The sequence below is a fragment of the Aristolochia californica genome, unplaced genomic scaffold, assembly GCF_029961685.1.
Source record: "Aristolochia californica isolate CCGP_79_NKW_82.1479 unplaced genomic scaffold, dmAriCali1.0.hap1 SCAF_5, whole genome shotgun sequence".
NCBI classification, from domain to species: domain Eukaryota; kingdom Viridiplantae; phylum Streptophyta; class Magnoliopsida; order Piperales; family Aristolochiaceae; genus Aristolochia; species Aristolochia californica.
Genome location: NW_027182214.1, coordinates 402,940 through 424,068, shown reverse-complemented (window position 1 = coordinate 424,068; position 21,129 = coordinate 402,940). Strand labels below are relative to the sequence as shown.

At 37.7% G+C, this 21,129-nt stretch overlaps 3 protein-coding genes across 12 annotated transcripts; all 3 read left to right on the top strand.

Moving 5' to 3' along the window:
- Window positions 1-32: 32 nt before the first annotated feature.
- Window positions 33-7,462, top strand: LOC137965825 (uncharacterized). Of its 4 annotated transcripts, none has more exons than XM_068812188.1 (12): window positions 33-243; window positions 1,727-1,996; window positions 2,468-2,680; window positions 4,442-4,522; window positions 4,930-5,016; window positions 5,140-5,235; window positions 5,320-5,373; window positions 5,628-6,637; window positions 6,720-6,768; window positions 6,860-6,899; window positions 7,068-7,218; window positions 7,321-7,462. In XM_068812188.1, the coding sequence occupies exons 2-11, from the start codon at window positions 1,757-1,759 to the stop codon at window positions 7,214-7,216; spliced, it is 2,019 nt and encodes a 672-aa protein (XP_068668289.1). In that variant the 5' UTR covers window positions 33-243; window positions 1,727-1,756; the 3' UTR covers window positions 7,217-7,218; window positions 7,321-7,462. The 4 variants fall into 4 exon arrangements, with proteins under 4 accessions (XP_068668289.1, XP_068668287.1, XP_068668286.1 ...); XM_068812186.1 differs by adding an exon at window positions 1,494-1,593 and having other exon boundaries at window positions 7,068-7,462; XM_068812187.1 differs by lacking the exon at window positions 33-243 and adding exons at window positions 279-1,364; window positions 1,494-1,593 and having other exon boundaries at window positions 7,068-7,462.
- Window positions 7,463-8,505: 1,043 nt separating this feature from the next.
- LOC137965791 (cysteine protease ATG4B-like) lies at window positions 8,506-14,860 on the top strand. 3 transcript variants are annotated; one of them, XM_068812138.1, is made up of 9 exons: window positions 8,506-8,629; window positions 10,033-10,501; window positions 10,628-10,713; window positions 10,836-10,886; window positions 11,030-11,415; window positions 12,643-12,781; window positions 14,135-14,190; window positions 14,319-14,389; window positions 14,495-14,860. In XM_068812138.1, the coding sequence occupies exons 2-9, from the start codon at window positions 10,036-10,038 to the stop codon at window positions 14,698-14,700; spliced, it is 1,461 nt and encodes a 486-aa protein (XP_068668239.1). In that variant the 5' UTR covers window positions 8,506-8,629; window positions 10,033-10,035; the 3' UTR covers window positions 14,701-14,860. The 3 variants fall into 3 exon arrangements, with proteins under 3 accessions (XP_068668239.1, XP_068668237.1, XP_068668238.1); XM_068812136.1 differs by having other exon boundaries at window positions 14,135-14,199; XM_068812137.1 differs by lacking the exon at window positions 8,506-8,629 and adding an exon at window positions 8,844-8,996 and having other exon boundaries at window positions 14,135-14,199.
- Window positions 14,861-15,761: 901 nt separating this feature from the next.
- LOC137966072 (transcription elongation factor SPT4 homolog 2-like) lies at window positions 15,762-20,386 on the top strand. 5 transcript variants are annotated; one of them, XM_068812544.1, is made up of 6 exons: window positions 15,762-16,001; window positions 16,321-16,468; window positions 17,374-17,465; window positions 18,493-18,548; window positions 19,527-19,579; window positions 20,071-20,386. In XM_068812544.1, the coding sequence occupies exons 2-6, from the start codon at window positions 16,340-16,342 to the stop codon at window positions 20,086-20,088; spliced, it is 348 nt and encodes a 115-aa protein (XP_068668645.1). In that variant the 5' UTR covers window positions 15,762-16,001; window positions 16,321-16,339; the 3' UTR covers window positions 20,089-20,386. The 5 variants fall into 5 exon arrangements, with proteins under 5 accessions (XP_068668645.1, XP_068668644.1, XP_068668643.1 ...); XM_068812543.1 differs by having other exon boundaries at window positions 15,762-16,018; XM_068812542.1 differs by having other exon boundaries at window positions 15,764-15,987; window positions 16,298-16,468.
- Window positions 20,387-21,129: the final 743 nt, after the last annotated feature.

The window sequence follows — 21,129 nt, the reverse complement described above, 5'->3', positions numbered from 1 at the left end:
CCCAGACGGTACGTCGCCATCCTCGCAGCTCATTCCGGCGCGCCTTAGAAAAACCTTAGCTAGTTTATTCTAAATTCGCAACCACTTTCGCGAATATTCGTCCAAGACGGTCCGGAGGCCTACGACACCCGCGCCACCCGCCCACCCCGACTACTTTTTTTAGTTTGAACGCTAAACTCCGGTCCTCCGCTCCCATCGTCGCTCGCTGGGTTATTCTTTTGCTCCGCTGCGTGAAATTCGAAGGTTTGTTGCCGTACTTTGATTAGTTTTGAGTTAATTGAACAAATTCTGTAGTTTTTTCTGCTGAATTTTTAGCTTGTTGCTGTTTCTCGTGTTTGGTGGATCATTTTTTTATTAATTGAGTGGTTTAAGGACGAGTTATTATCTGGGTTGTGGGCTTTGTGGGTCGCTTTATCTTGATACATATGAATTGTAACTCGTCCATTGGTTTTTTTGGTTGGTAGTTCGTTGGCCGATAGGAAGTTGTGTATGGCTCTTGTTTACTTTGATCGAATTTGGGTTGTTCGGATTGAGATTCCTGAGAACGTTAATTTCTCTGTCTGAGCTAACTTCGTTTAATTTTTTTAGTTTGGTTGTCCGATGATTGTGTTGATTTGTTATGTTGCTTTCTGTTGCTTCTGTTTGACGTTGAGCTGAATAGTATTCTTGATTCTAGTGGAGATGTAGCTCTGAATCGAGGGTATTACGATTGGATTAAGTGTAGAGCCATGTTTCTGTTACTAATTTAGTTGTGTGAATCAGGGGAGGGCGTCTCGGTTTTGGGCACTTGATCAGGTCCCTTAAAATATCGATATGTATTGGCGGATATGTCTTGCCTATCAGACCATAATGTCCTGTCTCGGGCTAAAAGAAATTATGAAAAATAAAAAGAAAACATGAAACATGACATAGTATGTATCATGTTGCCACCTCAAAATCTGAGATGTATGATATGCGAGATTATCACCAACCCAGCCACTCTTGATGGGGATGCCTGGATTCGATGATAACCGGGTGGTCATTATTATGTTCTGTGGAACATTGATTGTTCATGTTGGCTTTGGAAGTCTGTGATATTGCTTTTATCACATTCTTACAATCATATCTCTTGTTGCTTATCCCATGAATTTACGTACTTCAATTTCTTCAAACCTTCAATGCTTGTATACCCCTGTCTTTGAGAATAGAGAAAATATTTGGATTCTACTGAGCTTGCTTTGTGTGTGCCATCTTTGCCAAGGACTTTTCAAGATTTGCATTTATTTTGTACCCTGCCCCATGCAAAATCTTAGGAGGATGACATTCTCTGTATCAAACTTATTATGGCTACATTGAGGCATAATCATTGTGTCAATGTCATTCAGGTAACAGAGTTGATTGTGGCTTCTACCTTAAAATAGTTTATGCTTCAGCTGAGAGTTATACCTATATCTTTTCTCTTGCTTCCTCCTCAATATAGTGCTCTGCTAAACCTTCTTTATTTGCACATGTAGGTCATTTATTGAGGCACATTTTTTCATCGGTTCATAGATTATCTAGAAGCGGATTGAATATCAGATTTGCTGATCCCAATTTCTTAAAACCTATCTTGGGGTATTTGTGGAAACTCTTTTGTTCAGTATGTTTGTTTTCTGAAAGCCATATATCATGCATATGTTTTTTGGGCATTCTTTTCCTAAAACTAATTTATGTTTTATTCTGAACATCATCTCATCTTCCTTCACAGTCTATCTGTTGTTTACTATTCAACTATAATATGGCTGAAGAACAAAAAATGCTTAATATATCGACCATTTGGAGAGGTAAAGAACTGAATGTCGAGCTTAATTCAAACTCAACTATTAAAGCGCTAGGTGAAAAGCTCCACCAGTTGACTAATGTCAGACCAGATACCATGCGGCTTCTAGTTCCACGATCTGGCAAAGGTTCTGGTTTGTTAACACCATTCTCAGATGAACACTCAAGATTAAGCCTCCAGGACACAGATATTCTTGAGGTAAGAAGAAGTTTTCATGACTCTCTCATTTGCCATCTAAAATTCAATTTAGCTTATTTAATTTAGCATGTTGATCTAGTCAAACATTTTGTGTAAGTTAGGCAGTATCATAATGTGGTATAACTTCTGTGAGGACTTATTATGATACACAGCTTAAAATGAGGAACATGAACATTAAAGGGCCCTTATTCCAAATTTGATAGGTTACTTTGCCTCTGCATTCATTTTTGGCTTATTTATTATATAGTTAGGTACTGTCATCATCAACGCTTTAGTATCTCAAATTGCAAGACTTGAGGACTATCTCATGTTTTTTCATACACTACTCTTTCGAGTGTGTATCTGAGTGTGTCTGCTCATGTTATCTAAGATTAATGCTGTTTTCTATATTTTCTGATCATTCACCTAAACTTCTTTTGTTTTAGTGGTAATTAATATTACTTCTTTTTCACATATTACTATTATTTGTAGGGAAAGTCTATTAGAATGATGGGTGTCTTTGAAGATGAAATAGAAGCAGTGTCACAAAACAACACAGCATCAAACCTGAGAATACTTGGCTTTGATGAAGAGGAGAAGAGACAAAGGCAACATCCGCTAAATAAGTCCCAGACCTCTCTGAAACTCCCGCAGGGCACCTACATCTTCTGTGATTTCCGCACACTTCAAATTCCTGGGATTGAGGTCTGTCTCAATTTGTAGAATGTGATGATTTCTGCTTCAGGATTTTGATTTCACATCACATAAATTACGAGGAAAGAATATATTTTTTTATAAATTTTATTTTACTGAGAAATACAGTTGAGTTTGAGTATACTAATTCAGCAAATGAGTGAGAGGCACATGTATTCATGTTCCAACACATGCTGGACGATGGTGGCGTTCTTCCTTTTTTTTTTATTTGGAGGGAGCTCCTGCCATCAATGTTGGAAAGGGGAGAGGTTCCTCTCCTTCTTATGAGGCTCCCATCATGGACGCTCTCCCCCTTCCCCTTTTCTCTTGATGGCAGGATCTCCTGCTGTGGAGGGTCCTCTCCCTTCCAATGTTGATGGCAGAAAAATCCTGCTACATGGTGGGAGTTTCCACCTGATGCAAAAGGGGATCTCTTCCAATGTTGATGGCAGGAGCTCCTATTTTCTAATGGGAGCTTCCACTGGCTAAAAAAGTGGGAAGCCCACTCTCTGGCCCAGCATATGAGATAATTTTGTTCCTCACGCATTTTCTGGACAAATGATCTGCTAATCCAATCAAACTAGCAGATCCGAACTCAGTATATTTCCATATTGTAAAGGTCATGGATAGAAGTAGTGAAGAAAGTCTTGAAAGTTGAGTTAGCAAACTATGGGGTTGAATGGAGGAGTATTCATGGAGCTTCCTCAGTTTGGAACAAGGCTCTGATGATTGCCCTGATGATTTAAGATAATGAAAACGATTTTGTTTTAAATTTATTACTAGTTTTTTGTTGTTATTGCACTTGTTACCTGATTTAATAACTGTAACCTTCAAAATATATAAAAAAAGGATGGAGAAAGAAATGCATGTCTAAGGTTTTCATCCTCATACCAATTCAATTTAGGATAATCTAGTAGATTTAATTTTAAATTACATGAAATGTATGATTTTCTTCAGTTTTTAATCTTTTATTCCTGTGCTCTTTACTTCTACTGAAAAATAGTGCTTTAAAATACAATGCTTCTGCATGCAAAACTACAAAATGTTAATGAGTAAAAGTAAACAGATAATCAGTCATTATTTTGTACCATAGGCATTGAGTGGACTGCTTGCATTGATGCAAGGATTGTGATCGAGAGATGTTCGCACTTTGTTTAATTATCTTTCTCTATCTGACATGAAATGATCTATCAATTTTTAGATGGACTTAACCATATCTTCTTCTGAAGGAGGTTAACTAGCAGTTTTTGACCTCAGTGACTCGAGGGGCTGGCTAGCTAATTAATGCACATCCAGCTTTTGGTAAACTAGGACTTAATATAAGAAGGGACAGTCTGGACTTGCATATCTATCTGTGTAAAAATGTGTATTGATGTGTGTAAACAGTTTAGACATCTAGTTGTGGCCTAAACATGTGAGGAAGTTTTGAAATTCACTGTGGTTACACAGTATAGACATCTAGTTGTGGCCTAAATCCGCAGAAGGGCCTCGTTTTAAATTCACTGTAGTCTTGCGGGACTGTCCCAATGCAAAAAATTATGTGGTTACTCAGTTTAGACATCTAGTTGTTGTCTAAGTACACAAGAAAGTCCTCGCTTAAAATTCAACTGATAGAATGGTTTGTTCAGGTGGTCTCTCTTGTCAAATATACAATAGGCTTCTCAAGGATACTTGTACTTAGGTATTATTCATGATACTTAATCATCAAAAGATGCGGTTGACAGACACACTAATGTTATTGCATTTAGTTGATGTCTGTTTTCTGTTTTACAGCTAAACCCCCCACCTTCTGAAGCATTGAGAAGAATGCACAAGCTTGCCAGTGATCCAGGCATTGTTGCCATCATGAATAAGGTATTGATTACAGAATCTTTGGTTCTTACTGTACTCTTTAGGTTGGGTTGATTACAACTCTAGATTGGCTTGGCATCGTTGCTTTCAGAAAATTCCAGTTAATTCCTGAATTTCTTCTTGTGAAGATTTTTGTTTTGACAAAAGAAAAATAAAATTTTGGGCCTTTTTCTCCTGTAGGCTCAATTAGTAGCCCAAGGATAGTAACCTTGAACTGAGCTTGACAGGCCTTCATATCTGTCCTGGATGTGAACTGAGCCCCCTGAGACCCATGCTGCAGTTCAGCAAGGTGGAATAAGGGGCTATGTGACTCAGGGCAGGGTTGTTGAGCCAGGTGTCATCAACTTCCTGCTTTTTTTTGCTACAATTTTGTGATGAGTGACTGATAAAGGATGTGGTGTTTTTCTAAGCATCGTTGGCGAGTTGGAGTTATGACAGAGATGGCGCCTGAGGGGTATGTTGGTATTAGTCCTAAATGCCTTCTTGGTTTCAACAAGGTAAGATTCACTGCAAGATTCTAATGCTAACGTCATAAAATGCCCTCACTGTTTGTTAAAAATAATAAATAGATTCTAAGATGATTTTTTTTTTTTGTGTGTGTGTGGTTATTACTGATCCAGAACCATGGGGAGGAGATATCTTTGCGTCTTAGGACTGATGATCTTAAGGGATTCAGGAAATATGAGAGCATCAAAAAGACTTTATTGCACGAACTTGTAAGCCAGCAGCTTATTGTAGAAAATACAGTTGTTACTCAACAAACATATGACAAGTTCTTCTCTCTCTCTCTCTTTTTTCAGGCTCACATGGTTTTCTCTGAACATGATGCGAATTTCTATGCTCTAGATAGACAGGTAAATTTTCTTTTCACCCTAGAATTGGAAGCTTAATCACAGAGACAACCTAAGACAATTTAGGGTTCTCAACCATAAAAGAAGGAAAAAAATCCTCATCCTTTTCATCTTTTGGTTATCATGTTACTCTAGTTACATTTTTTAAGCTGTTTTTAATTTGGTTTAACAAATAGAAAGACCTCTCTTTTTATTTTGCTTGTAGCTATAGCAGTATTAGCATGTTACATCCTTGATTTGCAATTCTTTGTGGACAGCTGAATCAAGAAGCAGCTAGCTTGGACTGGACAAAATCAAAAAGTCGCACACTAAGTGGCTTCAAGAGGTTTGATGATTTAGAAGAAGAATTTCATGTAGGAGCAGGAAGTACAGTTCAAAAGCTTGGGGGCAAGTCACCGAACCTGTTCACTAGTGCACGCCAATCATCAGTGGTTGCAGCTTATGATCGGCTGTTAAATTTCTCAAAGGCATATGAACTATATCCTGATGATTCTCTGCCTGAAGGGGCTATGAAAAACTACACTCCCATGGCAACAAAAGGAATCCATAATGATGTGTCTAGCGATAAGGAGTACAATGAGCCTGATCCTGATGATTGCTTAGATTTGAAACACAGTGCAGAACCTGATCCTGACGATGGCTTAGATATGAAACAGAGTTCAGAACCTGATCCTGATGATGCCTCAAGTATGAAACAGAAATTGGAACCTGATCCTTATGATTCCATAATTGATAAAGCAGTGATGCCTGTGGAACCATCAATTTGTGAGGAACCTGATCCAGATGATTCTGGATTAGTAAAGCTCAGTGGGACTCTGAATGCAGCTGATCTGGATGACTCTCAAACAGTTAAGATTGTGAGACAAGCAGTGTTTCAAGAGAAGCAAAAGGAACCAGACTCTCATGATTCCTCATCGAAACACAGTGAATCTGAAACTCATGATGTGAATGTTGCTTCTGCAAGAAAACCTGTAAATCGGGATGGTGGGTCTCGGTGGGAAGCTTCTGATGCAGTTTCAACAGTCTCAGAAATTTCTTTGGGGCAGACTGATGAGCCTGATCCAGATGACAAAATGGAAATTGATTCTTCTGGTTATGCATCAGTATCAGACAGGTTTCCTCAACTGGAAAAGCAGTCTCTAGAAGTAGTTGATGATCCTGTTTCTGCTATCTGTAACCGTCTTCAAAAGGCAGTTGAGAGCATTCGATCTGAAGTCACACCAGTAGGGGCTGCTTCAATCTTTCTGACACTTTTCAAGATCATAAGGTAATTGAATGGAGTACCCTTATCTGTATCATTTAGTTAATGTCATTATTTTTAGATAGTTAACATACATCTTTCATGGCAGCAATGTGATAGAACATCCCGACGAGACAAAATTCAGAAGGCTCCGAAAGGTATTCCTTTTATCTACATGACCACTTTAGATATCTCTGGTACTACAACTTTTTGCTTTCCATACTAATCACAGCCGCTCAAATATCCCAGGCTAATCCTATCTTCCAGAGGAATGTGGCCAGCTGCAAAGGTGTGTTTGCTTCCTTTCTCACATCATTAGTGTCTTCAAGTGTTTGGAGTTCCTGTCAATGAACTCTACTTATCAATAACAAAAGCAGTCTTGTTGAAAAAGCCTATAAAGGAAACATTGCTTTACATTTAATTTGCTAACTTGCTTCCCTGATTTTCTTCAAAGCAGCTGCAATGGAAGTTCTCTCCATAGTTGGCTTCTATGAAGATGTAGTGTTTGACGAGATAGGGAGGTCAGAAGCCTACTTGGTGCTCAAGAGGAACGACCCAGGTTTGCTGTGGCTTGCCAAATCTTCCCTGGAGACATCAGTTGCTTAGTGGTAGGTCTTATAGTTGGAACTAGGCTTCCATGCTAGCTTTGTAACTATATATTTGTAAAGGGAAATGCAAATAAAGCAAGAAGAGAATGATTGGCTGTGCAGGTGGGTTGTAAGGACAATACCAGTGTGCATTACAGAAACTTAAAAAGAGAAACTGCAGAGGAAATTCTACAGATTTGATTGTGTAGAAGTTTATATTTCACTGGGTCTCTTTAACAGCATTTGTAAATATTTTGTTCTAAAATCTTTGATTCGATTTATGTTTGGTAATGACAAGGATTTGCCTGTTCAACCACGAGTAGGGTATTTAAGTAGCCATTGTATTGAATTACTTTCCCATTTTTGTAGCTGGATTTTAAAACAGTAAGGATTTTATCTTATACTTTTTTCCTTGCCCTTACAGAGTTTTTTCCTTAAAGACTTTTTGCCTAAACCTCCATTTCTTTTAGCTTTTTTTCTTTTTTAACAGAATTAAATTTAAAATTTCAGTCGGACAGAGAAAACCCATTTTAAGGGTTTGTTTGAAACCTACAGAAAAGAAAAAAAAAGGTAGAATTATTGTTTTGTTGTTTGGCAGCAAAGAATCATTAAGACAAAAGAAAACCAGAGAGAAAATCACTCTTTTGATAAATAAATTTCCTCTTATAAAATAGGGATTGGGGAGCACAGAAAAGAAATAAAAATTTGACAGAAAATTTTTATTATTAAAAATTAAAAAAATATGTTTTTTAAAAAATTTCATATGTATCCAAACATGAGAAATTATATATATTTTTTATTTTCTTTCTATTTTTTATGGACATCCAAACAAGATAAATCATCTCTTTCTCTTTCTCTTCACTTACTTATTCCAAACACAGCTTAAATCCAATCCAGTTGTATTGATAAAAGGAAAGGGGAAGAGTGACCTAATTGGTTAAATTTTTTCAGAATTGTATGAACCAACCGAGTCAATTGGGTTAGTGGGTCAAACTCACCTCTTTATTTCCACTCTCTTCTTTCACTCCTCTCAAGTTTAGTATCAGGATTGTAAAGAACTGATTTAATCTAGATTTCACTAGGGCCGATTGATCCCCAAATCTAAGGATACCTAACCATGATCCTGGATCATTTTAATTGACCGGTCCAGTCCGGTTTAAGCGAAATTTTGAAACGCGAGTTTGGACTTTTTCTCGGTTCTTTTTGCGGGACCCATCACACGCTGGACCCATTTTTCTTCTCAATTAGGAAGTCATGAGACTCTGGGTCGCACAAGAGCAAGACTCCCTTGCGTGTGCCAAGGCTCCTCTTCCCTTCTCCCTGGACCTCTGTTTTTTTTTGTTTTTTTTGTCCCTTCTTTTTCTATTCTCAGCGTCGAATCTGGCCTCCTCTTCCAGCTGCGATCAGGGTGAATGACGCCGTGGACTTGTAGGTAGGTTTCCAGTTTGCAAAATTTAGTTCAACTTACAACTACTCTTTTTCCGGTAACGTTTTTTTTTTTAATCTATGGTGTTCCTCGATCATGTCTCTCGCTAGCTAAATTGATTTGTTCTGCTTTAAATTTTCCTAACTGAGATGTTTTTCTTGTTGTTATCGGACTCTTTTTTTTTTTTTTGGCTTGCTTTCGTATTTGCGTAAATACCGGTTATTTATGTGGACGAGTAAATTTCCCGATCGAGCTGAATGGGAAATCGGGAGCTCGTTGCGAGTTCCGAACAAGAAAATATGCTTTCTACTCTTTTCAGGTGCGAGAAGTAATTGACTTCTAGTGAGCTGGAATAGATATTGCGACTTCGGAGGTAATTATTTCGAGCTTTGGAAATTGGCAGAAGATTTTGACTTTGAAATAAATTTCAATTAAGGACTTCCTAAAGTTGGGGAATTTTTCCGATCAAGGGCTTTAAAGTTCAATGAATTCAAAAAAGACGTGAGTATAGACTATTTTCGGAAGAGAAGTGAGATTTCTCGTTTGTTAGTCAAATAAGCACTTCCTTCAGAGGTTGCTTCACAACAGGTGTTAGAAAGAACATTAAGTGATAGTTCTACTCTTATTTTAGGATCTTTATTTTGGAAAATAGGAAAATATCATTAAGGTTAGTAAACTGAATCATGTACCCGTGGGATTTGTCCTTTTTTCCAAATAGCCATAATAATGCCCTCTTTCAAAGCTAATTGAAATTTGGACCTCTCATTTGGAAAAAGGTCCAAAAGTTATGTATTGAATAGTGTAGATTGAGCCTTTGACTCAATTGTCACACTGGGGAGGGGCTGGTTGGAGGTTCTAGCGTGATTTATTGTGTTCAAGATTTGCTGGGGTATAGAATTCAATGTTCAAAAATAAAATAAAATTAATAGTCTCTGGATTGGGCAATTGGCTCGATGGCCACATGGTTTATTGTTGTGTGAGGTCTTGCATCCAAGTTTTGCTGGGGTTTGAGATTTAACTATCATTCCCAAAAAATGTTCTTAATTGTCCAAAGGTTATTTCCTCTTGCAATACTTTGATGTGATTAAGAACTTCTGTTGATCCTTGACTAGCACATGGGTTCATATAGTTAAAAGTGTAAACCGCTTAGCTGATTTCTTGTCTAGAAGCATTGTTTCCTATCAACATTGAGGGAAACACCTTGCTGTTTGATGAGCATTTCTGATTTGTTTGTGAATTATTTTGATTTTCTTATTACAGGCTTTTAGTAATCCTTCAGATGTATTCTCGCGTCCTATGGGCATTCTTCTTTAATATAATAATTTTCTCATTGTTTAAAAAAACAAAATAGTTGGCTTTTTCTATCTCCAATAAACCAATCCTGCTGTCACATGTTTATCAATGACTAGGTAATGAAGGACTTACCTGAGTCGCAGCCTGTGGGTTCAAAATTTCCTGCAGGAAGTTCAGCTGGTTCCAACATTAGTAATTTGGCTTTCATCAACCAGAAATTTAACCATATCAAGTCTTCCAAGGGTGCTTCTGTATGGTCAAGTTTATTTGCACCTACTTTCTCCATCTTTGAGCCACACTCAGAGTCTTCACCTCCCAAGGAGAAGAAAACTTTCAAGACTAAAACTAATGGGTGGACAAATGCTGTGAAGAGAGTGGTGACAGGTGTCACAATGTGGAGACTACAGGAGCGAATACTGGGATTCAGTAGGACAGGAGTTTCTTGCTCAAACAGTGAAACTTGGCTTCTAGGTGTTTGCTATAAAATATCTCCTGAGGAGTCCCCTGGTGATGGAAATAATGACAATGGATCAGTTGCTTTCATGGAGGATTTCTCATCAAGAATTTGGATTACGTATCGGAAAGGTTGGTCTGTTTGTAGTAAACCTTTTTTTCTGAAAATAAATTTTACTACTCTTAAGTCTTTTTCCGTTTGATTAAATACAAAGTTAATGAATGAAACCTTAGTAAATAGAGAGTGGTAATCCACAGGTTTTAGTGCTATTGGTGATTCAATGTTTACCAGTGATGTGAACTGGGGTTGCATGCTTAGGAGTAGTCAGATGCTTGTGGCACAGGTATTGTGCTTCTACTTTCTTGCTTACTAAGAAGGAAACTCTTGTAACTTCACATATGTTATGTATCACTTCTGATTTTATTTCCTGTAATAGTTGTTGACTCTTAATATGCATGTTTTCAGGCCTTGCTTGTTCATCATCTGGGGAGATCTTGGAGAAAACCAATGCAGAAGGTGAGATGGATATTCCTTGTTAGTTGTTGAAGGTTGAAAGTTGTAGGTAGTTCCTTTTCTGAATTTATGGAGGGTAATGAGGTCTCCTTTAATTTGCGATGTAGGTTTGTTGTTCATGATGGTCATCTCTGTTGATTATGCAGCCATTTGCTTTGGAGTATGTTGAGATTTTGCATCTTTTTGGGGATTCAGAGGAATCTACTTTTTCCATTCATAATCTCCTTCACGCTGGGAAGGTCTATGGTTTGTCTGGTGGTTCATGGGTAGGCCCATATGCTGTGTGTCGTTCGTGGGAAACTCTTGCTCGTTCTACAAGAGAGAAGACCAAAATTGATAAAGAGAATAAGACTTTACCAATGGCTGTTTATATTGTTTCTGGTGATGAAGATGGGGAACGGGGTGGTGCCCCTGTTGTCTGTATTGATGCTGCTGCTAGGCTCTGCCTAGACTTTTGTGAGGGTCAAGCTGTTTGGTCGCCAATGCTCCTATTGGTTCCATTAGTGCTCGGGCTTGACAAGATCAATCCCAGGTAGTCAAACCTTTCACAGAATCACCTTTCTGATTATCTTCTTTTCTACTTTTTTAAGGATCTTCAGGTTTTTGGATTTGGTGATTTTCTTGATTACTTAGATCTAAAACGCTGCGCTGACTTTCTTCATCTTTTGGGGCAAAAAATTAGTTCTTGGTGCCATGGGCAGGTTGTAAACCAGGCCCTTGCAATTTTCCCAAATGGAGAATCAAAAGCCAACTCCCGTAAAAAAACGTTACAAGTAAAGCCTCTATGATTAGCAGCAGTGGCTCTCCATGTTAAAGGCTTATCACATAGAGAATCAATATTAATAAGGGGACCAAGTGCAGCCTTGGGTGCTTTTTTTTTAAATCATTATTCAACACCTGCACAAGTAGATTTATGAACGAAACTGAAGTTCGATGTCTTTTTTTGTGTGTGGATCTGGAAACCTTCCATGTATAGGATGAACTCACAAGTCCATTTGGGTATTTGAAATTTGTAATTTTATTAGTCTGGCCATCAATGTGGATAGTCCTTGTTTATGCTGCATAAACCTAATCCAGTCATAATCTCTCGCTTTCTCTTCTACCTGGGACACTTTGATGATTTGCTAAAAACAGAAAGAGCTGTATACATTATGCTTAACGAGTGGCCAACAACTATTTATTCAAGCTAAAAGCTTTTGGAGTTGCTTGTAGGCTTGTTTGTAGAAGTCCTTAGAGGCTTTAAAAAACTCACTCAAATCATATAATCATGGTAAATGGTTGGTATCTACTCAAGCTAATGTGCATTGCAGTGCTTGAACCTGTATTAAGGAAGGATATTTCTTCATATAGAACCTTTGATCTTGCCTCTTACCCATATTGTTAGAACCAAATTTCGCATTAGCATGCGTTGTCCTGCAAGTCGTTGGCTTTAAAATGATAGCAGAATCAGATATTTGAGTTAGCTTATACCTTTTTGAAACCATTGCGTAAAAGTTTACGGTCAATTTTTTCGTTTCCCATGCTTGAAATCATTTATTTAGGAGTTTACTGGCAAGCTAATGCCCTTAAAAAGTCAAAATGGTATCCTTGCATGATTGTGCAAACATTGCTTAAATTAGTATCCTTCATGTCTCATCTCCATTTACATTTTTTCTCTAATGTATGATACTTTAGTGCTTGGTCAAGACGTGGTGCTTGTACCCAAACATTATTGTACTTTAGTTCCTCATTTTTGCATCCATATGGATTTCTTCATCAGGTATATACCATTGTTATGGTCAACATTCACTTTCCCCCAGAGTCTTGGTATCTTGGGTGGGAGACCTGGGGCATCAACTTACATCATAGGTGTGCAAGATAACAAAGCGTTTTTCCTGGATCCCCATGAAGTGCAACAGGTACTATATTCAGATCCTGACTCATGTTTATTTGTCTAACTATACACCTTGTAGAAATAGGAAACTAGTAACGTGTTCATTGAAAGCTAAAATTGATATTAAATGGCTTCTAATGTGAGTAACAAAAAACTGTTTCATGCTCTTGAGCTGGTTGAGGCCTTGTGACACCGAACTGGAGATAAGCATCTAGGGCTTATGCACTAGTTGCATCCAGAAAAGAGAGATTGCAGAATTGTACAAACCAACCATTTATATCAGCTATGCTTTATTAAGGGAAGTTTTGAGCATGGATGAGCGTGGTTTATATGAGAACGTTGAGATGGATATGTGGCTGCAAAAGAAAAAACCAAACTATGACTTGACATATTAGAGAATGATTAACAGTAGTATCCATTCTACAAGAAAATATGAGAGTTGTTTGAGATGGTTTAGGCATCTTACTAGTAACTCAGTAGTGCGCTAGTGGGGATTCTGTTGGTATCGATCAGGGGGCAGGGAAGAAATGGAGCAAAGTCAACATGGAAGAGAGTGGAGATGAAAGACTCAATGAAGGCCAGTCTAGCAATGAAGCTGGTAAATGATAGAGCAGAATAATGGAAGAGCAAGTGTATGGCCAGGCCTGAGATGGTTGGATAAAGCTCTATTGATGACGGTGATATATAAAATCAGATTTTTAAACCTCTCTACCTTCACTGTCATATTGCTTAAACTTAGAAAATCCTCCTCAAATTTCTTTTTTATTTTGTTTTCTTCAAGAGTCTACTTTTAATTGTCATGAAACTGTGTATTTGCTCTCTGGGCTTTCCCTCATCATATAAACTCTTGCCTTGTCAAAGAAAAGAAAAGAAAGTAAGTAAATTGTGAAGAAACCTTGAACCTAATGAAGATTTTATAAATCAACTATGTTTTATACTCCTTTCTTGTTCCAATTGATTCATAATAGACTTATTCAGTCTATAGGTTAGTAAACATTCTTTTGTAATTTGACTCTTAGCTTTTGGGCAAGGTGGTTTGCAAACAATCAACAAACTTTGGCTATGTACTTGTGCTAATAGAAGATGAAATCAAGAAGTTATAAATAGTGGATTGGGCTCAATGGCCACACGGGGCAATTCTAGTGTGAGATATTGGGTTCAACTCTCATTTAGGGAAAGGGGGTGTAGTGTGTAATCAACTGTTAAAAAAGAAAAAAAAGAAAAAAATCAAGAAGTTATGGATTAACGTGTCTCTATACTTTATTCATGTGTTATTTGATAAGTAGTAAACTTGAGTTAGGCTATAGGATGATATTCTTTTGTTTCTAACGTGATTCTTATTTTTTTAATAAATCATTACTAATTTTCTGGTGCTTAGGCGGTTGATATTTCGTTGGATAATTTGGAAGTTGACACTTCCTCCTATCACTGCAAGTATGTTTGGTACTTACGTATCCTCTTTTACGTTCCATTTATTTTGGGAGTGGGCAAATTTTTTTCAATCAGAACCATTGTCAAATATCCTTGTCTTTTCATACTAATACTAGGCTAAACGTTTACAGCATTGTGCGACACATCCCACTTGAGTCAATTGATCCATCCATAGCGATAGGATTTTACTGCAGAGACAAAGGTTTGGATTAATCTTGAGACTATTCCCACTCACTGCTTTACTGGAAGGTTCTATGTCCTCATTCATTTCTCTTGGTCTGGAGCTTGACACACTTACTGTTTCTAGGTGATTTTGATGACTTCTGCACTCGAGCATCAGAGCTCGTGGAGCAGTCTAGTGGTGCACCACTGTTTACTGTAGTTCAGTCACTGAATGTTTCAAAACCAGTGCAACCCCACGAAGATGTTAATGACTTGGATGCCCTAAATGTTGAAGGCAAGTTTAGTGAGGCAGAAGACCGTTCTCGAGAAGACGATTGGCAACTTCTTTGATAAAATTGGTAGGGTGGTACCAGTCGATGGCAATTCTCAAGTGTTTGATATCAGGTGAGAATTTCTTGTAGCTCGCACTGGTGTTCCTTCTGTAGCCTGTGGTGTTGTCTTATTACATACAAAAATTGTTATTTAATATTTAATTTAGGTGATTGATTCATATTTGTCTTTATTTACTGTCCTCATTAGTTAGCATTAGATTTTGTACAAAAAATTGGATAACTAGATTTGTTTTCCTTGACAAAAAGAATGTAGATGGGAGTATTTGGCTCACCTTAGCCACCTCCGGTCTGGGGTTTATATGTATTTCTTAATTCTTATTCTCTTTGCCTAGTTTATAAAAATGGTTTGAGGGTGTAAATATCGATACATCTTGCGTATTTTAAATATTTTTATGCATCTTGGATTTTGAAATTGCCTATACAACATGGTTCATGTTATTGGTTCAATCCGATTAAACAAAAATCGGACTTTTTTTTTCAGTTCTCACATGATGAAAATCGGACTTTTGGCTTAAAATATGAAAGGGTCTTAAAAATAAAATAAAATAAAAAATTTGAACTGAATATCTTAGGTTACAGCTGAGAGTTTTCCACTGAGTCTTAAAAACTCAGAAAAACTCGGTTAACTTACCTAGAAACGGACTCTTACAAGGGTCCGAATTTATTCTTAAATGGGAGCCGGCTATTCACAGCTTTGGTGCGATAACGGACTGTGGTAGTGGTGGTGGTGGTGGCGGCGGCGGCGGGATTTTCATCCCTTTCCCTTTATGTTCGGAGGTCTATTATTCGGACTGGATCCCAACTCGGCAGGGTCGGGCTTCGTTGGTCGGAGCGGATCCCAGTTCTTGCAAACATTATACAATTTTCGCACCGAACCAGTTAAAGGAGGTGGTAACCAAGTGAAAACGTTCATGGCCTTACTACCATACCATGGTATCTCAGGAACTTAGTTTTCTTTCGTCGCTAGGAGGCTTTAGGTCATGCAACGACCTTAGAGACTTTCGAACCATTGATCGGCACCATTGGTGTTACTATATAAGATTTATTCAAATCCTAATCCCGAAATGCCCACTTCGAAAGAAAGGGTAGTCTTCAAGTGAATGCACCTGGTTACTGCCTTGAATTGCTAAAAGAGAAGCGAACCGAACCTAAGTGAAAGACGAGCCGAACCTAAGTGTCAAAAAAGGGTGGGGCGATACTATTTTCTACTTCTCCAAACCCGACGGGTCTCTAACCTGCTCTGCGTTCTTCCGCCAGTCTTACCGATCGAGGGAGGCCTGCTCCTGTATATTTCCCCCCGTACAGCCGCTACCTTGGTGAATTTTACTTTGTTCTTGTTTACCTCTGCTTCGGCTCTTCTGTTTTCTATTTCAAATAAAAGCATTAATTCTGTATTCCCAGGGATTTCAAGCATATGGGGTTCTCTTTTATGTTTTATTTTGTTTTAACGCTGCTTGATGGGAACTCAAACAAACAATTAGCTTCATTTTTGAGTCACTCATCCTCCATTGCTATCTTTTCTTCATATTGCATATGTGCTTATTTTGCTTGCAGTAGGCCCCTCGAAATCCCGACATATTTATCTATTTTTGTAGGTTCATTTTAATTCGTCCTTCAGGCTTGTTTTCTTCGTCCATATGGCGGGAAAGTATAGATCTTCACTTGCTAGAGAAGAAAAAATGGTGGAAGTTGCACAGCTGCCAACAAGTTTTGGGCATGAGCTTAGGGCTTGCAGACGGTGCAGGCTTGTCAAAACTTATGATCAGGTTCTTTGCTTTTTATTTTACTGTTTTACAAAATTGCTTGGTTTACTTGTTTGATTTCTTAAAGCTAGTCTATGGTGAGTTATTCTTTGTTATTATCTTTAAAATTCAAGTGCAAGACCATGCCACAACATTTATTCTCAATTCAAGTGCCCCTTATGAAAGGCTTTCACTTCCTTTCTCTTAAGACATGAGGCGTGGATTTCAATTTGTCCCTGGTGATTTACTTACCACCCAACAGTCTGCTGGTGGGAATTGCATTGCTCACTTCTCTTGTGCACCAAGGGTCTTAGATGATACTTTTTTCTTTCATGTGAATGCTGTACCCTTTCTCTAGTGAGACTTGAACGCAAGACCTCACTCTAGAAGCTCCCCATGTGGCCATTGAGCCAAACGCTCAATCCATGATGGAGTAGATTGGTAATTAAATTTTAGGATTATCTTCTTTTTTTTTCTTTCCTAAATTTCCTTGTAACATTTTCTTTCAATGTTTGTTTTGGTTCATTATGTTGGAGTTTTCACCTTTCTCTATGAATTTATATACATTGGTTGCAATCCTTGATCTAACATGAATCATGAGGATTTCAGCTTCCTCTGTCTTGTTTGCTTTTCAACAGCAAACTGAAACTTCCCAACCAGCCAGACCCAGATCAGTCTGAGCACTTGTAAATGAACCTGCCAACTTAGTGCAGTCTTTTAGCCTTTCATGACTAACATGTGTGCTATTCTCAACCCACTTCCATTCGTTTCCTTATCCACATCTCCACTCCTTCACATATTCAGCACTAACCAACTCCTTCTCCACCTTTTTTTTTTAATGCCGAGTATGTATGCTGCACATTTCTTTCAAAGTTGTAGTATCAAACATAGGCAAAAACTTGGCACTGATGTTTCTCATTGATGCTCAGTTTAGGGAATCAGGTTGTGAAAACTGTCCCAATTTAAACATGACAGCTGAGCATGAGTATGTGGTGGAGTACACTACACCAAATTTTACTGGGTATGTAGTATGTGACCCTTATTTGCTTTCTGTCAGTATTACTGTTGTACTGCTTTTCCTGTCATTCATTGTTGGTTCTACCTTTAATATGGGTGGGAAATTTATCCATTTAAGCCAACGATGGTATACTTCCTGGGTGAATAGCATGTTTTTATTGTGAAGAAATGGCTAGTAATTAATCTCTAGTGACAATATGTGACAACTCTGTACTTGTATATTTCTGGTAGTGACGTTGCAAGGGTTTTATGTAATGTCCTTGTCATTTGCTCAAAAAAGAAAAAAAAAATATTGTTCTTATCATTGTTCTAAGGGCCCATCCCGTGCATATGGTGTCTCTTGGAGTATAACTGTGTCATCTGTTTTCTGTAGACACGAATTTGACAGATAGAGTTACAAGTCATGTCTTCTGTCTTAGAAGTCTGGCTTGACTGTCTATTTAATTCCTTTTTTCAGTTAATAAAATTTCTTGGTGTTTAAAAAAAATGAAACCCTTGGGTTTCATGGTTTACCTCCAGATTTCTACTTGTCATACCTGCAAATAACATGTGATATACATCTCAAAAAAAAAAATACATGATGAGTTATTGTGTCTTGACTGTGAACAGTTACATCATCCCTTGGTTAAATTAGTTGTGGATTATTTTGTGCAGTAATTGTATTTCAGTTTACAGTTTTTTAGAAGACTATGTCCACCTTTCGTTAGATTTGCATTTGTAGGGAAGGTGCTAAAGGGCTGGTATTTCATATACGTTTCCTTAGTTGTCTCTTCATTTTGCATTTGGATGCATTGCTCCTTTTCCATTACTTATCCTGGTAATTGTGGTAGAACCCAATTATATCTACAGAGAGAATGATTTTATTTTGCCTTCTAGTTTGCCTGTCATGTGTAATATTTTTGGTCTGAAAGTAGAATCATGAGGCACCTGAATATCCATAAATAGATTCAAATTGCCATTACTTATCATGAATACATAGGAAAGGATTAGAACAAGTAAAATTTGAAGATGTCTCTCTTGTTTTTCTGCAGGATAATTACTGTCATGGATCCAACTAGAAGTTGGGCCGCTAAGTGGTTAAGAATTGGTGAGTCGCCTTGTAGTTCAGATACATGTTCCTCTGTAAAAAATCATGACTTCACCAATATAATGTTTCCATTTTCAGTATTCAATTTGTTGAAATCTCTGTTATATTATTGTACAGAAGAGCTCCTGTAGTTATGGTACAATAATTCGCATGAGCCATTATCTGTGAACAAAGAAAGAAAAGAAAGAGAAGAACTCCTTGGGTGAACAAAGTACCTGATGAATATACAAAAACATCTATATGCACTTGAGACTTATGAATGACCTGCGATGTACTATTGTGAGTTTGTTTTGCTTCTTGAAATGATTAGTTTGGGCTCACAAATTCTTTTTTTTTTTTTTTTAATGTTGATTACACATGAACACACACCTCTTACCCCTAATAAGACTTGAGTCCAATATCTCACACTGGAGACTTCCCATGTGACCATTGGGCTAACAGATTCTGAGCAATCTATTGCAAGTAATTATAAATTAAACAGTTAAAAGAAAGTTTACTTTATGTGAGCGACTGCACATTGAACTTGTCTTGTCTTGTTGCATAAGAGTGGCGACACAGTTAAACTATTAAGTTATGCTCTATCAATATATGGTTTTATTAATACATTTAGGTCATGATTTAGACACATAACTGCATGCTTTATCTCACTTTTTGTGTATTCAGTGTAAGGAATTTAGTGCTTATCAGGCTTATTAATTTTATTTGTTTGAAACTGTAGCAATTTTTCCTTTTCTTGGGTGTCCCTATCTTTTATCATGAAAGTCTACTATATGGTTGTAATGGAGTCAATATATCCCCAAGTCCACTTCTTAAGTTTTGGTGGTGTGTTATCTTGGTTTACTTTGTTTGACACTCCTAGCACTGTCTTAAACAATTCATTCCACACATCTCTTTGTTTGTCTGAGTTCAGTTGCTCATATTCATCTCTTTTTGCAAGTTAGAGTTATGTTTAACGTGGTTATTCTCCTTTCTTTGCAGCAAAGAATGTTCCTGGTTGCTATGCGCTTGCCGTGTCTGAGACACTTGCAGATGTAGGTTTTTCTTTGGATCTTGTGTGTTATAATCCTTTCTGCTCTTTTTTATGTTTTAAAGAGTCCTTAATGCCCTTTGTTCACTAGAGTAGCAATTTACTTCAATAAATTATGTTTGCCTTGGGAGGTCTAGTGTTATAAAAATCTGATTATGAAGCACGTGTCACTATTTTTCTTATGTGATAAGAACCTCTGCAAAGACATCTAACGACTGATGCATTGAGTAGTCACTTATTGAGGCCTTCAAGTGTTTTTGGCCAATGAAGGCTGTTCCACTCTTTTAGAGCAGTTCAGCTACTCACTGCCAGGTAGAGAGTTGGTACCGAATGCTCAGATCCAGATGCCTTGCATGCTTTTGACTTTTGTTTCATCTACTATCTGTGGATGACGAATACAAGGAGTATGCAGCAATATTTATCCTTTTCAGTGTATTTAGGAGTGTCAACCATTATTTGTTTCGTTGTTCTTACTTTTCCCATTCATCTTTGCAGGGCTATGATGATGAGTAAACTCATGTTTTACTTGCTTGGAATGTGGCTACGTTACTTCCAGAGATACAAGTTTTGAGTCTGGTTAATGTTGTTTGATTCCCCAAAGAATGCCACTTTGTCTCTAATTAGATGATGTTTCTTCTCTTCTGGAATTTCACCGTTACTATTTTCTTGGAACTTCATGACAGTGCTTTCTATGTTGTGTTGTAAAAAAAAAAAGAGAGACATTTTACGATATCTGTTTGTTTAGAATACTGCCACTCAAGACACTATGAACAGGTGGGAGATCCAAAATTTACTGGCACTCCTGAATGTCGATGTTTTGTACTTTCCGTTGAAGATGAACTGTGTAATCGGTAACACGGCTTATGTTATTGAATCATATTTAGATTCAACAACATGGCTTCCCTCTGTTATGAAATGTTTATTCAGACCAGGGGCAGGCTGTTAGAGTGGTTCCGTCCACTCTTGTTAGAGTTCGTGGTCTGAGTTAGGTATTTGGCTTTTCGCACTTTAAATGATTAGTCTTTTCGGGTTGTATTGGCTAGGTATCTGATTCAGAACTTTGTAGTTAAGTATGCCTGGGCGAGAGTAATTCTAGGATGGGTGACCTCTTGGGAAGTACTCTTGCCTAGGACTTTGACATGGTATCAGAGTTAGGCACGCCACGGCCTGTATTCGTATCCCGTGAGAAGCGGCTCCAGAATGGGCGGGGTGGGTGTCAGAGTGGGTCCGTCCACTCTTGTTAGAGTTTGTGGTCTGAGTTAGGTACTTAGTTTTTCGGACCTTAAACGGCTAGTATTTTCGGGTTGTATTGGCTAGGTATCTGACTCAGAATTTCGTAGTTAAGCGAGCCTGGGTGAGAGTAATTCTAGGATGGGTGACCTCCTGGAAAGTACTCTTGCCTAAGACTTTGACACCGGCATCTTAGTAACATGAAATGTGTTGGAACTCTTATGATATGAAATGCATAAGCCAATATGTATCGTATTGGGACTGTAATGTCTTGTTTAGGACTAAAAAGTTACTAAAATTGTAAAGAAAAGACATGTAGAGAAC

Bases quoted from the DNA above. Each gene is read 5' to 3' on its own strand.
- LOC137966072 (XM_068812544.1), top strand. From the start codon at position 16,340: ATGGCGGGAAAGTATAGATCTTCACTTGCTAGAGAAGAAAAAATGGTG. The intron at 17,466-18,492 runs GTATGTAGTATG...GTTTTTCTGCAG, and splicing joins ACTACACCAAATTTTACTGG to GATAATTACTGTCATGGATC. The intron at 18,549-19,526 runs GTGAGTCGCCTT...CTTTCTTTGCAG, and splicing joins CGCTAAGTGGTTAAGAATTG to CAAAGAATGTTCCTGGTTGC.
- LOC137965825 (XM_068812188.1), top strand. From the start codon at position 1,757: ATGGCTGAAGAACAAAAAATGCTTAATATATCGACCATTTGGAGAGGT. The intron at 5,374-5,627 runs GTAAATTTTCTT...CTTTGTGGACAG, and splicing joins TCTATGCTCTAGATAGACAG to CTGAATCAAGAAGCAGCTAG. The intron at 6,638-6,719 runs GTAATTGAATGG...CTTTCATGGCAG, and splicing joins ACACTTTTCAAGATCATAAG to CAATGTGATAGAACATCCCG.
- LOC137965791 (XM_068812136.1), top strand. From the start codon at position 10,036: ATGAAGGACTTACCTGAGTCGCAGCCTGTGGGTTCAAAATTTCCTGCA. The intron at 10,714-10,835 runs GTATTGTGCTTC...GCATGTTTTCAG, and splicing joins GTCAGATGCTTGTGGCACAG to GCCTTGCTTGTTCATCATCT. The intron at 12,782-14,134 runs GTACTATATTCA...TCTGGTGCTTAG, and splicing joins ATCCCCATGAAGTGCAACAG to GCGGTTGATATTTCGTTGGA.